The sequence below is a fragment of the Colossoma macropomum genome, unplaced genomic scaffold (assembly GCF_904425465.1).
Source record: "Colossoma macropomum unplaced genomic scaffold, Colossoma_macropomum, whole genome shotgun sequence".
Classification (NCBI taxonomy): Eukaryota; Metazoa; Chordata; class Actinopteri; order Characiformes; family Serrasalmidae; genus Colossoma; species Colossoma macropomum.
The window spans coordinates 1,420,101-1,435,461 of record NW_023494798.1 but is presented as its reverse complement, the minus strand read 5'-3'; the positions used below and the strand labels follow the sequence as shown (position 1 = coordinate 1,435,461).

At 40.7% G+C, this 15,361-nt stretch overlaps 1 protein-coding gene across 1 annotated transcript in view; it reads right to left on the bottom strand.

The window, feature by feature from the left end:
• Nucleotides 1-15,361, bottom strand: part of LOC118818435 (transcription initiation factor TFIID subunit 4-like) — a 157,530-nt gene that overhangs the window by 79,279 nt on the left and 62,890 nt on the right. The window contains exons 11-12 of the mRNA XM_036585696.1: nt 9,840-9,970; nt 7,768-7,893 (exon numbers count right to left, since the gene is read on the bottom strand). Coding sequence (XP_036441589.1) covers nt 7,768-7,893; nt 9,840-9,970 — 257 coding nt within the window. The remainder of the gene's footprint in view (nt 1-7,767; nt 7,894-9,839; nt 9,971-15,361) is intronic.

The window sequence follows — 15,361 nt, the reverse complement described above, 5'->3', positions numbered from 1 at the left end:
CGCAGACTTTTTTTAATTATGTAAAAAAAACTGAAAAATGACAAAATGGACATACAAGATTTTGTTCCGAAAGCAGCGATATACTGAACATAAACATTAAAAAATACTTTTGGTCAAGCACGTTAAATACAGAGATTGGCTTCACTAAACTGTACTTCCCTGAACAGATTCACTCTTTCAATTCTCACGTATCTGTTTTCTCTCGTGGGTCTTGATGCTAAATGCTGTCAGCAACACAAGCGGGTGAGTCCAATAAACTGAGACGAACAGACGAAGACGTGACAAACATAATGTAAAACTTCATGACGCAGATTCTTTAAAAACATTGCGCCACTTCACCTGAAAATATGAACATACATCATCTAAAAGATGAAAGAATATTTAAATCCTTCATTTCGTCAAGCATGTATTTGGTTTCAGCGTTGTTCCAAAAGTGTTTTGCTGCGTCTCGCGGCAACACGGCTCGCTTATTTCCGGTATCAGCGTCTGTTTTCACACATGCACAGACAGAGAAATCCGAAAGAAATCAGAGTAAAGTTCACATGCACTGAGAAATCTGATTACTGAGCTAAAATCTTGAACAGCCTTTTTAATTGGATTTCTAGACCTTACTATGATCTAAGAAAACAGAGTGTGCTATTTACACGAGCATTTGAATAATCAGATAACTGCAGAAATCCAATTATGATTGGATTATTGAGTGAATGTAAAAGTGAATGTAAATACACTCAATGCAACTATATCTGTATTCACTGTTACAGAAGGATTACAGTAGTACAGCGTCACATAAATACACGCTTCGACACGCTTCTGTTGAGTGGTAACGGAACCAACGTTCTAGCTTTAAACCGTTCTGTAAGGTGACAGTACATCAGTTCACCCTATTACACATGTGAGAATGTGTTCTCAAGATACACATAATACTGTAATCCATCTGGAACAGTGAACACAACACCAGCAATTACACTGTTGTTGCATGTCTTGTTAATGGGTAACAACACAGTTACCAGAGACATTTCTCAATAAAATGAAAACCTATATCCTTTCAACCACACAGCTGGGTGGGCACACCAGGCTAAAAACTGTTTTAATTAAGTACAGAGAACAAAGTAAATAGTAAAATAGGAGGATTAAATTTGATAAAAGTGGGAAGGAGAACCTGAACGTGAGGTTCTATTTTGTCTCCTAAACGGCACGTCCTGTCTCTCTCTCCTCCAGAGAAAAAACCTCCCGTCTGTCTGCCTCTCTCTCCCTAAAGCTGGCAGAGTGCCCGGTCTGCTCCCTCAGACACAACACACATGTTCAGTGCCTTCAGAAACACAACCACTGCATTCAAAACATGCTTCTAAACCCACAACATGATGCAGACGGCTCACCACCAACAGTCAAGAAACACACGCCAAGACGTCAGCAAAAACATCAAGACACACACATTCCAGCTTTACAGCTGGGGTAACAGGTCATTTTTAAAAACCATAAATAAGGTTATTAATATGTTTATTATTTAAAAAGTGTTTTATAGGTCAGAGTCTTTATATCTTATTGTACGTTATGTCGATATGTCGCTAATGTCAAGTTTGTCTCTTGTATGTGTGCGAGAGGCTGCTTTTGTTGTTACATGTGGCATGTACACTGTCGAGCTTCTGACATGTATAAATATATACAACCCCATTTCCCAAAAAGTTGGGACGCTGTGCACAATGTAAATAAACACAGAACGCAATTATATGCAAATCAAGTAAACCATATTTTTCAAGGACAATAGCACAAAGACAACATATCAAATATTGAAACTGAGAAATTTTACTGTTTTTTTGAAAAATATATGCCCATTTTGAATTTGATGCCAACAACACGTTCCAAAAAAGTTGGGACGGGGGCCTGTTTACCGCTGTGTTTCATCACCTCTTCTTTAAACAGCACTCTGTAAGCGTTTGGGAACTGAGGAGACACTGCTGTAGTTTAGAAAGTGAAAAGTTTTCCTGTTCTTGTTTGATACAGGATTTCAGATGCTAAACAGTTCGGGGTCTCCTTTGTAATATTTTTCCGGACTCTTTTAATACACAGCAATTCTGATGTAATACATGCAGAATGTGGTTTGGCATTGTCCTCCTGAAATAAGCAAGGCCTTCCCTGAAAAAGACGTCATCTGAATGGCAGTATATGTTGCCAAAACCTGTTTCTATCGTTCAGGATTAATGTTGCCTTCACAGATGTGCATGTCACCCATGCCATGTGCACTAATGCCCCCCTATACCATCATGAAAACTGTGCACTGATAACAAGCTGAGTGGTCTTCAGCCCGGAGGACACAGTGTCCATGATTTCCAAAAAGAATTTCAAATGTTGATTTGTCAGACCACAGGACAACTTCGCCTCCATCCATTTTAAATGAGCTCAGGCCCAGAGAAGGTGGCAGCATTTCTGGATCTTGTTCATATACAGTTTCTTCATTGTTTTTTAGAGCTTTAATTAGCATTTGTGGATGCAGTGATGAACTGTGTTCACAGACAGTGGTTTTCATAAGGGTTTCTGAGCCCATGCAGTGATTTCCTCTACAGAATCATGTCTGTTTTTAATGCAGTGCCGCCTGAGGGCCCAAAGATCACGGCCAGCAAATACTGGTTTTTCGCTTTGTCCCTGGCGTAAAGATTACTCCAAATTCTCTGAATCTTTTAATGATATTATGTACCGTAGAAGATTAAAAGAGATATGTTATTCTTGAATTGTTGCACTATTTGATCGTGCAGTCTTTCACAGAGTGGTGAACCCCTCCTCATCTTTCCTTCTGAAAGACTCTCTGAGATGCTCTTTTTATACCCAATCATGTTACTGACCTGTTGCCAATCAACCACCAGGTCTTTTTTTTAACATTACACAACTTTACCAGTCTTTTTTCCAGTTTTTGGAACGTGTTGTTGGCATCAAATTCAAATTAAAACATTTGATATGTTGTCTTTGTTCTATTTTCAATTAAATATAGGGTTTAAATGATTTGCACATCATTGCATTTTGTTTTTATTTACATTTTGCTGAGCGTCCCAACTTTTTTGGAAATGGGGTTGTACTACATATGTATTGCTGTTTTATTTAAAATCTGATATCCGGTATTTGTGTATTTAATTTTTTTTTTTTAATAACTTGAAATAACTGAACGAAATTATTCTGTGCTGATATTGGCACTGTTGCTTCTTAAAGAATTGCAAATGAACTGAATAGATGTGAGCTTAAACATCTCTTTATATATAATATATACTGTAAATGTGTCTGTATGAGTTTCACATTAATGTCAATGAATCCTACACTGTCAGAACCAGCTTGAACCCTATTATAACAGCGATGACCATGTGTTCTATAACTGCAAGTCTCTGCAGGTCCAAAGCTTCTTTTTCTCTGCACACACTTAAAAACATGGTTATTCAAGGGTTCTTAAGTGAATGTAATGGTTCTATATAGAACCATTACATGCTGAAAAATCTGATTATGCAGAACGTGTTTGCAGAACCTTTCTGGAAATGGTTCTATATTGCACCAAAAAGGGTTCTGCTATTGCTACGATGTCAAGCTTGTAATAATAGCGGTGCTACACAGAACCATTTTCAAAAAGCCTCTATATAGAACCATATATAAAACATTCTCCACCAATCTGAAGAACCATTTCACCATTCAAAGAAACTTTTATGCACAACATGGTTCTATATAGAACTCATGGTTTGCCTTTACTAAAGAACCCTTGAAGAACGATCTTTAAGTGTGTATAGTTTGGGCAGTTTGCACATTTTCTTTAACTGCCCCGAGCTGCTGTACAAGATCCTCCTTACTCATCCTCTCACTTACACACTTAGAGCAAGAAAAAGAGAGAGAGCAGGAGAGGAAGAGTGAGATAACAAGAGTGAGAGAGAGAGAGCGAGACAGAGAGAGATAGCGAGAGAGAGAGAGACTCAGCAGCCTCTGCTAATTGGCTTTAAATATATCAGGCAGTTCACGTAGTGGTCGGTATCTGGGCTGAGAGAGACGCGTTTGGCCTCTGGCCCTCGCGCCGCTCCCTCAAGACTTGAGTCATATTTTAAACGGAGGATGAAGGGGGAATTATTTTAGTGGGTTCATGTTTAAGAGGTCAAACTGAGCTGAGCTCCGAGAGCCAGAGAGAAGAAAGCAAGGACATAAAGGAAGCGGGTGTGTACGGCCTAACCCACATACACACACTCACTGTCTCCCTCTCTCACCCATACACACACTCAGATGGTGCCAAAGGCACACCATGCATCGCCAGTGTCACTGGTTTTAGTGATGAGGGCTATTTTTGTGTTTTCCCCCCTTTAATAAGGTGGAGACTGGTGGACGATACTGAATGAACTTGAGCCACAATGAGAGACACACAATACTAATATAGTCCATAATTATTTTACAGATAGGTGTCAAACACTGGGTACTTCGTCCTGGGATTCATTTTTAAAGACATTGACTGGTCAGTTTATTAAACATACCTACAGTACTGTGCAAAGGTGTCAGAGATTTCCAGTCAAAATGGCCATTAAGTACATTTTTCATTTTTCAGTGTCAGGAAAACAGCAAGAAAATATCAACAACTAAATCTAACATCATTTTCTCAGTGTTTACTGTGTCACTCTTTCCCTTTATTACAGCCTCCATTCTTTTCAGGAGACTCACTTTCAGCTCCTCAAAGAATCTGCAGACACACCTCCAAAGTTCAGTCTTAGAAGCTGGTTGATCATTTACTGAAGTAATCAAACACATTCAGTGGTGTTGAGGTCTGGACTCTGGGGTGGTCAGTCCATCGTTCAGCTTCTTTGTTTGATGTGTCCATCTCCTTTTCTCAGTGAGGTTCTTCTTGATCAGCTACACATCCTTTCAGACCCACAGCGCTGAGTCGTCTTCTCACAGTGGAAGGATGGACAGAAACACCTGTGGATGTTTTCAGATCTGAAGCAGCTTGATTTTCTCCTCTCTCTCAGAGATGAAAGCTTTAAGTGCTGTTTATCTGATGGCGGCAGTTTTGGGGTCGACCAGCTCTTCCAGGTGGTTGTTAGGAGGCCCATTTTCTAGCTTTTAGTAGTTCTTTGAACTTTCTCCTTCCTAATGCGTTTTGTTTTATGTCTAATATTCCCAGAAATATCTCCTGAAAAACTAACAACTTGTACTTAGTGGCTGTTTTGACTGGTAATTAAATGAATAAAGGGTGAAAGAGGCCCAAAATGTTCTGTAATAACTCTCGCTAGGACGAAGCAATCTGAACGAAACGATGTGCAATGTACTCCTCAGTATATGGAGCTTTGAACAAGCGATGAGGTAGGCGCAGGGACAGCAGTCGGAACGTTTTACCTCCCTTTGCAACTTCCGCGTGCATACCCCCATACCCCTTCATATGTCTGGCAGAAGACGGAGATCACTTCCAGCATTGCATGTATTGTAAACGATTACACATACATCAAGGTGTGTAGTGTATTTTTTTGGTTCAGACTGCTTCGTTCTAATGGGAGTTACAACAGAATATTCAGGGCCTCTTTCGAGTGAATCTCCCTGTATGATTAATGTAGTTATATAAGCTGAAGTGAAAACAGATACTTAGTATATGTCTTAAAGACTGTAGATTGACATATTTCTTGGCATACATTTCAAGCCATGTCACCTACTACGGATTTGTGGTCTGGGTTTGGGTTTCATTCAGTGCAACAGCAGAAAGATGCTGTTATTTTAATAATGCCTTACAAATGTAAATTGTCTATCCTGGCCATTTTATCAGAAACAACTATATACAAAACAGGTGTACAATACCAGACTTTTCATTTATCCGCCCCCCTGTACTCTGTCCCTCAGTCAAAGGGCACCACCATAGGACCACCACTGGCCTGATACTATTTGGATGGTGGACCATTCTCTGCACAGCAGTGACACTGACATGGTAGTGGCACGGAAGAAGGTGTGACAGTGGTAAGAGCGTAACAGGCACAGCAGCGTTTGTATCCACTGTGTTCACACACTGTCCACTTTATCAGAAACTCTCTCACCTTGCCGGTGTACAGTTAGAGACTGTAGCTCACCTGTTGATGCACAGTTTGTGGTAGATATTCTTTAGTCCAGCGCTGCCCAAAGTATGACCCATGGGACAAGGTTGGCCCGGGAGGATGTTTGATTTGGCCCTCCAGAAAGCTACCCTAACCCCATCCCTCACAAATGAGAGAATAAACATATTTTTAAACTATACATAACTTGATAAATTACTATTTTCCTTTTGAAAGTATTTTATCAGCAAAATTTAGCGTTATAAAACGCAATTTTTATTTGAAACCTATCCACCATCTTTCTTTCTATATTGTTTTGTTTTTGGCCCTCGGCCCACCAAAACATCGCACTTCATTCCCCCCAACACAAAAGATTTGGACACCCCAGCTTGGGTTCTTCATCAGTGGTCTGCTTCTGACCACAGAGCCACTCTGGATATTTTAGGTGGTGGTCCACTCTCAACCTAACAATGACACTGTGTTTACATGCACTCAATAATCCAATCATAATCTGATTTCTGCAGTTATCTGATTATTCAAATGGTCATGTGAACAGCGCACTCTGATTTCCTAGAGGGGAGTAAGGTCTAGAAATCTGATTAAGAAATCTGATAAATAGAGCTGGATTTTAGCTTAGTAATCAGATTTATCAGTGCATGTGAACTCTTACTCTGATTTCTTTCGGATTTCTCAGTCTGTGCATGTCCGAAAATAGACGGAGGTACCGGAAAAAAGCAAAAACAGCGTTGCCGAGAGACGCAGCAAAACACTTTTGGAGAAACACTGAAACCAAATACATGCTCGACGAAATGAAGGACTTCAATTCTCTTCATCTTCTAGATGATATATGTTCATATTTTCAGGTAAAGTGGCGCGATGCTTAAAAAAAAAACAAAGTTTGAGTTTTACATTATGTTTATGTCAAGTCTTCTTCTGTGAGTTTATTGGCTGGTTGCAAAGCAGAAATCTGATTACTGCCTGATTCATGTAGACCGGGAGTTTCCCCCACTATCTAATTACTCAAGTGCATGTAAAAAGTCTGATTTCCTGCAGTTTGGGATTTTTAAGTGCATGCAAACACACTCAGTGACCTCTGTCCAGCAACACCGCTGTGTCTGATACACTTGTACCAGCACCACACACACTACCATGTCAGTGTCACCAGCCAAATAATATCTAATGGTCCTGTGATGGTCCAGTGTAGAGGGTGGACAGCATGGGTTTCGGGTCTCAATCTTGCAGCAAATCTGTCATTTACTGTCATAAAAAGTCAGAAAAAGAGACATATTTAAGCCCTTAAATGTCCAGGACCTGTCAAACAAATAGCTCAGCCAGTTTGCACTGTAGTCCATGTAGTTACTGAATAATAAGCTTTAGGATGTAATAAGCCTGAGATTTTAAGGGGTTAATTATAGGACCAGAACCAGAAGGTGGGCAAGCACGAAAATATTTTGCTCCTTATTAACTTAAACATTTTAAACTTATTAAGTTATTAAATTTATTGCGTGCTGGTTGAAGTCGTTCTTACATAGACTCAGAGAAAATGTCTTGGTGACTTGCAGTGGCTGGTTTCATGTGTCTCAGAATATGCATGTTACCCCTCATCCTCCCAGGCTGTGTAACAAGGGGAGACCAGGCTAGCGGGTGGGAATTTGCAAATCGGAAACGGGTATATAAAAAAGTCTTGTTGAATGACTGTGTGCAGGTCTGAAGGGGCTGCATGTGGTTTGTGGTGAAGTCTTACTTTAGCTGCTTTAAGGAGAATCTCTCTCTCCTGCTCGTCTTTCCTCTGTTTCTCCAGCCGTTCCAGCTGCTCAAAGAACTTCAGCTGAGAGCGAACGTCCGACGACTGCTCGTACCACTCCTCATCCTAGGAAAAGAGGGAGAGGGAGAAGGAGAGAGAAACAGAGAGAGAGAGAGCGAGAGAGAGAGAACAATGAGGGTAAACTGACAGACGAAGAAAAAAAAAGTAACCAAAAGTTTAGGTTTACAAAAACAAAATTTTTTCCCTTTGGACTTTTGTTTATGACTCACTTCTGAATGCATGTAATGTACCATCCAAACCTCAGAGAGCTCAGGTGGAAACAAAAGTTTGTGGGCAAACAAACCGTTAACACCATAATTAAACGTGTTTATTTCAGAAACGCGCCCTCAGTCCTTCTCTTGTTCTCCTATTACCTCACTCTTTCCAGCTTTTCGGTCTGTTTTCGCGAATGTGTATGTGTGCGATGTGGGGATCACAGTGGCACTGAGCTGAAAGACATCTGAGATCCACTCGTTCGCCCTCCCTCCCTCCTTCCCTCCCTCCCTCTTTTGTTGGGCGCTGAGGCGGCGTGCTCCGTCGTGGGTCGCTCTTTTGCTCTTTTTTTTTCCGCTGATGCTGACAGAGTGGCTTCACAAGGCCTTGCGCACTTCTAACGCACCTCATTTCCAAACCACAAGACGAGAAAAAAATGCAACAAAATACAACACAGAGGAAAAAACACAGAACGGCGTAAACGAGACGCGAGCGGCCGCCATGCACGGCGACTCTCTCCGCGGTCCTGCGTGCAAATAAACAACTTTTTTAAAAGGTCTTTCAAGCCCGGCTCCTCCTGTCTCGCCTCTTTCTTCCGCAGCAGGCAGGAGGGTTTCGCTCCGCGTTTTGGAGCGCTTTGAAAGGAGCGGCGTACGTGGGGGGCTACAAACGATTCCGAGGAACACTCGCTGCCACACTGCGTCTGGAAAAAGTTGAGACTTTTCTTTTTCGATCTCGGATGGATGTTTATCCGTCTCCTTTCTGGCCTTTTAGTTTGCGGTTCCGAAAGTTCTGGGCAAGAGTCTTCGTCTAAACAGAACCTGTTTCTGCTTTTCGTATCTCATCTAGTACCAAAGGGTCTGCCGCAAATGTGTCTCTGACATATTTATGCTAAACTTTGTGAGAAGCTGCTTCAAGACACAATATGATGGTTGAAAAAGAAAATTTTCATTTGCTAAAACATTCCCAAAGACATTGTAACCCAAAGGGAAGAGATCGTTTTGAAATGTGAAACAACAGTTTTGACATAGAAAGCTCCAGAGCAGCGTTCAGTGTGTGGAATTTAATCAAAAATGACTTTATTCATTGTAAAATTACACTTTTATTAAAATCAGGAAAAATAATAAAGAATAATCTGAAATAGAAACGCATAATGGAAGCCAAAACTCAACTGTATTATCCATAATATGGTAAATAACCCTTAAACTATGGTGCCCTCAACAGCTTTAAGGATGAAGTTTTGACATTAAGTAGAAAACAGTAGCTCCATTAGCCTAATTAGCTACAGTAGGCTTAATATATTGATGTAGGTTTATAAATATTAGAAAACATAGCAACATAAACTCCCCCATGTTCAAGCAGTGATGTCTGAAAACGACTTTCTCAAAGATCACTTTAAACGACTGATGCAATGTTAGTTAAAGCTAATAAAGTTTTAAGGTCTACACATTACAATTTAATCTGCTCTTCTTTGTTAATCACATTATTTATCAATGAATGTGATGTAACATTTATTGAGTCTTACAAACGACGTTTGACCAAGAAAACACATGAAAAGGAATACAGGACACACATCGGTAACATATCGCTGCTGTCGGATTTTTCAGTTTTCGACATAATTTGAAAATGCCTGTTGCTCTTTATATAACGTGTAGATTTAAATAATTACGTCTATTAATGTGTGGTAAATACTCTCAGCAGACCACGATAATTGGACGAGGTGTGTGGTACAGATCAATTCTTTAATTCTACAGCTAAATCTATTAAAAGCTCTTTTCCTCTGGTCTGGTCTCTCCTACCTTGTTGGAGTCCATCCTGTGCTGGGCGATGGACGTGACCTTCTCCAGAACTGTCCGTAAACGCGACTGCGTTGCGTGAGAGATGAAGTTTACCGCCTCCAGAGGCACCTCGGTCACCCCGTACTTCTTAGCTAAAAAATACAGAAAGAGATTTTAACAAAAAACATTTGTGAGACATACACTGCTCATCAAAAGTTTGGAAACATATAAAATATGTTTTGTGGGAAAATATATTTTTTTGTGTTAAATTAGAATATTTTTATAGTTGGTCTGCAGTAACTTCTCAGGATAATTTCAGTTATTGCCAGAAATAGGTATTCTTGCAACTCTTTTCCTCAAAAAACAACTGTTTTTTTTTCTTCTTTAACCCCTTAATAAGCCATGAACCTGCCGGTGGGCTCAAAGTACACTTCTATAACCTAAGAACAGCTCCATTAGTCACTGAATAATAAGCTTTTGTATATAATAAGGCTGGAAAGGGGTTAATATCCAGGTTTATTTTTATAACAGGTTTATGCTTTAATATCAGGGTTATTATTTTTCATTACTGCAATCTGAAAAAGTTGAAAAGCCTTTTGAAAAGACTTTTAGTAGTATGTCTAAAGAAATAAAGGACACAGCAGATACATTACTATTTTAAAATTATGACAGATCTCATACACGACATTGTACTACCGTTAAACAGTCTAAGCAGGCATTAAACCCCCCCCCCAGAAAACTGAAGTAATATGATGTGATACGTGTTTCAAGAGCATTCGTTGTATATGTACTAGGAGTGTAAAATGTCTCACAAAATATGATACAGCGTCCTCATTAACGCATATAGCCGTAGGAACACTACGTGAAACTGATCTGAGAGAAGGAAAAAAAAGAGAAAGGAAAAAAACACAGAATTAAAAAGCTCCTTTCTGCCTTTCCTGTGTGTTAACGTGGGTGACCACCTTCACTTTAGAGGATAATTAGGCTTCCTCGCAGCCATCCACTTCCAGAGGTTCTGCACGCAGGACTGAAGTCTTTGGTCGGTTACTATCTTGTTACATCCTTTTATTTCATTTCCACATTAACATAATTTCCCCTTCGACTGTTCTTTTAAGTAAATCACAGCAATTATTTAAATCAGCCATTGCGTACGTACAGTGCACACTTCCTGAAATGGTAGAGATGGTAAAGAGATAATGAGTGGCAAAATACAAAAACCAGAGAAAAGGGGATTTTAAAAAGAACAGCGAAAATGTAATCAAACGCTGGCATTTCCTGCCGTCGCCGATCCAAAAACCACAGCAACACGGTCGAAACGCACAATCAAAGCAAGGAAAACAGGCCGATGTTCCCTCTTCAGAGACATATTTGCCCCATGTGTAACGGCACATGTACCTACATTTCAGAACGCCGCTGATTCCACCAACTGTTTATTTGATTCCAATTTACTATTGAGGTCAGACAGTTGACAATTTGAGCACAAGCACAAACAAAAGCGCAGGAAACACATGTGCTCAAATATTTCTCAAATCAACTCGTCATCCTCTTTTCCCAGAAGTGGAGCACAATATTAACTCCCTGAGGCTCTGCTCTCAGTCAGAACACCACACTTATCCGGATCCGAAAGGTAAAAACTGATCATAGGTCAGCGCTTGTGGTGATGTACAGGCCTTACAAAGGAGATGTTTTTGTGCTGTGATTCCCTCAGTGTTTTGGGACCCTCTCTCAGTTTTAGGACTAACTAACGATTATTTCGATAACTGACCCATCCACTCTGCGTCCACAGTCCATTCTTTCACCGCTACAGTTGCAAAATTGGACAAGTTTCATGAAACGCTGGCCAAAAAAATTCACATTCCGTCTACTGATTTATGCTGGAGTTTAAAGTTTCACTACATAACACTCAGTTTCCAGTTTAAACTGCTATGCTGCCAAGGCCCAATCCCAATTCACCCCTCGCCCGTACCACGCAGCCCTACCCCTCTGTTTTGCTCGTTCACATTGGGTTGGGTGTCCCAATTCTTGTTGAGACAGAGGGGTAGGGCAAGGTGTTTGGGCTACATGGCCCTCCCAACTGATGTTTCTCAGAGACACATTCCAAATAGAGGGCTTTGTCAAAAAAAAAAATAAATAAATAAATAAAAATGGCAATATGGCTGCCCAGGCGACCAAAGAAACCCACAAATGTGAGAATCTTTTCTGTAAAAAAATTACAATAACCAATATATTATCTTAGTTTAATGTCATTTCAATGTATTATGGTCCTTTTCTTCAAAACAAGCATTAAAAATCGCTAGTAGTATGCTAATGTCTCGGTAGCCACCTAGCTAATTTTCTTGTTTTTACCTTGGTACCATTTAAGGTGGAACGGGAAAATTCGAACAAGAAGCTGGCGAATATCTGTCTTCAGCTTCATATCACTGAAGAATTAGTGGTGGGCAATAATAAATAAAAGACACATGATTCCCTAAATGTAACTAAAGCCCAGCAGTGAGGAGCTGAACTTTACCCTCCTCTGCTGTCACTGCAGACTGGCAGGGTCGCCTACAGAGCAGCGCTGGTAGCTGTTAATGAAGTGATGCTCTTTTTATTTGAGGGTTGTCGCCTTAAATTCGTAGGGCAAGATTTCAACCACTACCCTGTATCTCAGTTCCAAGGTGACTCGAAAACAAGGGGTAATCAAGCTATTACACACACTTCCTCTCACTTTGCCCTGTCATCATTCAACTATCAAGAAGTGATTTATTTTTATGTTGTGATAGAAACAACAGAAGCCATATCGCCCCCTACACCTCCAAGAGTGTATTACAGTCTGTCAGAATGACAGCAGGACGTGATTTTTCAGTCATTTTTCCTGTAATGCTGAATATCAGTAGAGGCCACTGAAATGCATTAAAACGTTTCAAAGCTTTCAAAAAAGGATGAGGCCAACCTTTTTTTTAGGTAGATCAGGAAAGACCTGTCCACTGGAAAAAGTGTGGGCACCCCTGTTGTAGAGCGTTTCTGATAACGAGTAAATGATGTGTCAACTTAACATAATTGATGTCACTGACAATTTGTTGTAGCCCTACTAGGCTGATTGTGTCGCTTTTCTCTGTCAGTCTTCTGTCACTGTACTATCTGTACTATTTTGCTGTTCATGTATTTTAGTTCTTGTGTTTTGATGCTCTTTCTGAATGGTGCTGCAGCAGTCTGTCTCCGGTGGGACGGCAGAGTGCCATCAGTTAGTTTAGACAGACACTACAGACGGCTCCAGCTGTGAGAGAGTGCCATATTCAGGCCCGCAGCAGGAACAACCACGCTGGCCTCTTCTACACACAACACAAACATGGCTGAAACAAACAAAGGAGAGAAAAGTCTGAGCCAAAACATGAGAGCGGATCTTAGAGTGATGGGCTTAGATCTGAGATCTGATCTTAGAGTGATGGGTTTAGATCTGAGATCTGATCTTAGATTAGAGTGATGGGTTTAGATCTGAGATCTGATCTTAGATTAGAGAGATGAGTTTGGATCTGAGAGCTGATCTTAGATTAGAGTGATGAGTTTAGATCTAAGAGCTGATCTTAGATTAGAGTGATGAGTTTAGATCTGAGAGCTGATCTTAGATCAGAGTGATGAGTTTAGATCTAAGAGCTGATCTTAGATTAGAGTGATGAGTTTGGATCTGAGAGCTGATCTTAGATTAGAGTGATGAGTTTAGATCTGAGAGCTGATCTTAGATTAGAGTGATGAGTTTAGATCTGAGAGCTGATCTTAGATCAGAGTGATGAGCTTAGACCTGAGAACTGATCTTAGAGTGAAGTGTTTAGACCTGAGAGCTGATCTTAGATTAGAGTGATGAGTTTGGATCTGAGAGCTGATCTTAGATTAGAGTGATGAGTTTAGATCTGAGAGCTGATCTTAGATTAGAGTGATGAGTTTAGATCTGAGAGCTGATCTTAGATCAGAGTGATGAGCTTAGACCTGAGAACTGATCTTAGAGTGAAGTGTTTAGACCTGAGAGCTGATCTTAGAGTGATGGGCTTAGATCTGAGAGCTGATCTTAGACTAGAGTCTTGAGTTGTAGATCTGAGAGTTGATCTTAGATCAGAGTGATGATCTTAGATTTTTGAGCTGATCTTAGATTAGACTGATGATCTTAGATCTGAGAGCCGATCTTAGATTAGAGTGATGGGTTTAGATCTGAGAGATGATCTGAGATTAGAGTGGAAAACTTAGATCTGAGAGCTGATCTTAGATTAGAGTGATGAGCTTAGATCTGAGAGCTGATCCTAGAGTGGTGAGCTTAGATCTGAAATCTGATCTTAGATCAGAGCGCTCATCTTAGATCTGAGAGCTGATCATAGATCAGAGAACTCATCTTATATCTGAGAGCTGATCTTACATTAGAGGGCTCATCTTAAATAAGTAAGCTGAGGGCTGATCTAAGATCTGAGAGTTGATTGTTGATCAAAGGTCTGATCTTAAACCTGACAGCTGTTCTTAGATCTGAGACCTGATCTTATATCTGAGGACAATCTTAGACCTGAAAGCTGATCTTAGATAAGCTCATGCTGACCCCAGTCGTTTACCTTGATTCAAAGCTGATCTTAGATCTAAAAACTGATCTTAGATCAATAGTGCTGGTCTTAGATCAGCCAATGCTGTCCCCAGGTGTTTTCCTCTGTTCACACTGTGTTCACTCCGTTAAAAAAAGGCTTAGTGAGCATAAAGACAACAGAGGAAGAGGACTGATCTTAGATCTTATAGCTGATCTTAGGTCAGAGACCTAATCTGATCTAGATCTGAGAGCTGTTCACAGATCAGAGAGCTGTTTACCTTTGTTCACACTGAGGTCAGACTGTCCTGAGTGTACTAAGGTACATCAGGGCTTTGTATGTGTGTACATGAGTGTGTGTATGTGTGTATTCACACTGCGCTCTGCCTGAGCGGAGCTGGCAGACTGAGGGGCCTCCCCTGGTCTGCTGTCACCCTCGGGCTTTCCTCACCCAATCACTGACACAAGCCCACCGCCGCGCTGCTTCAACCCAGCAGGGGGCGCTCCGTCCTCCCACACACACCAGCACTCCAGAGCCCAGCGCATTTCCATTCTGTAAGCAGCCCAGCGCTCAAGGGTGCACAATAACAACCACATGGAGGTGCACTGCAACTGCAGCAAAGCCTCCGGCTCCTTCACATCCACCGCACAGGCTTAATTGAGAGCCAGTGCATGCTGAGATGGAGGGAGGAGAGGAGAGAAAAGGAGAAGAGAGGGAAGGAGGGAAGGAGGAGAGGAGAGTGATGAGAACGGACACATACAACCGAAAGTTAACGAGAACGCCGCATGTAGCCTACACTGTTAGCAAAAATGGTTCTATATAATACCAAAAAAGGTTCTGTGACTTGTATCAATAGTGGAACCTGTTTTGGTGCTATATAGAATGATTTTTTTAAGGTTCTTTAAATAACTAAATACAACAGTCTCTCCAACATAGAGGAAGAACCATTTAACTATGTAAAGAGCTTTTGAAAAATGCAGTTGAGTTGTCATGGTTTTATAAATA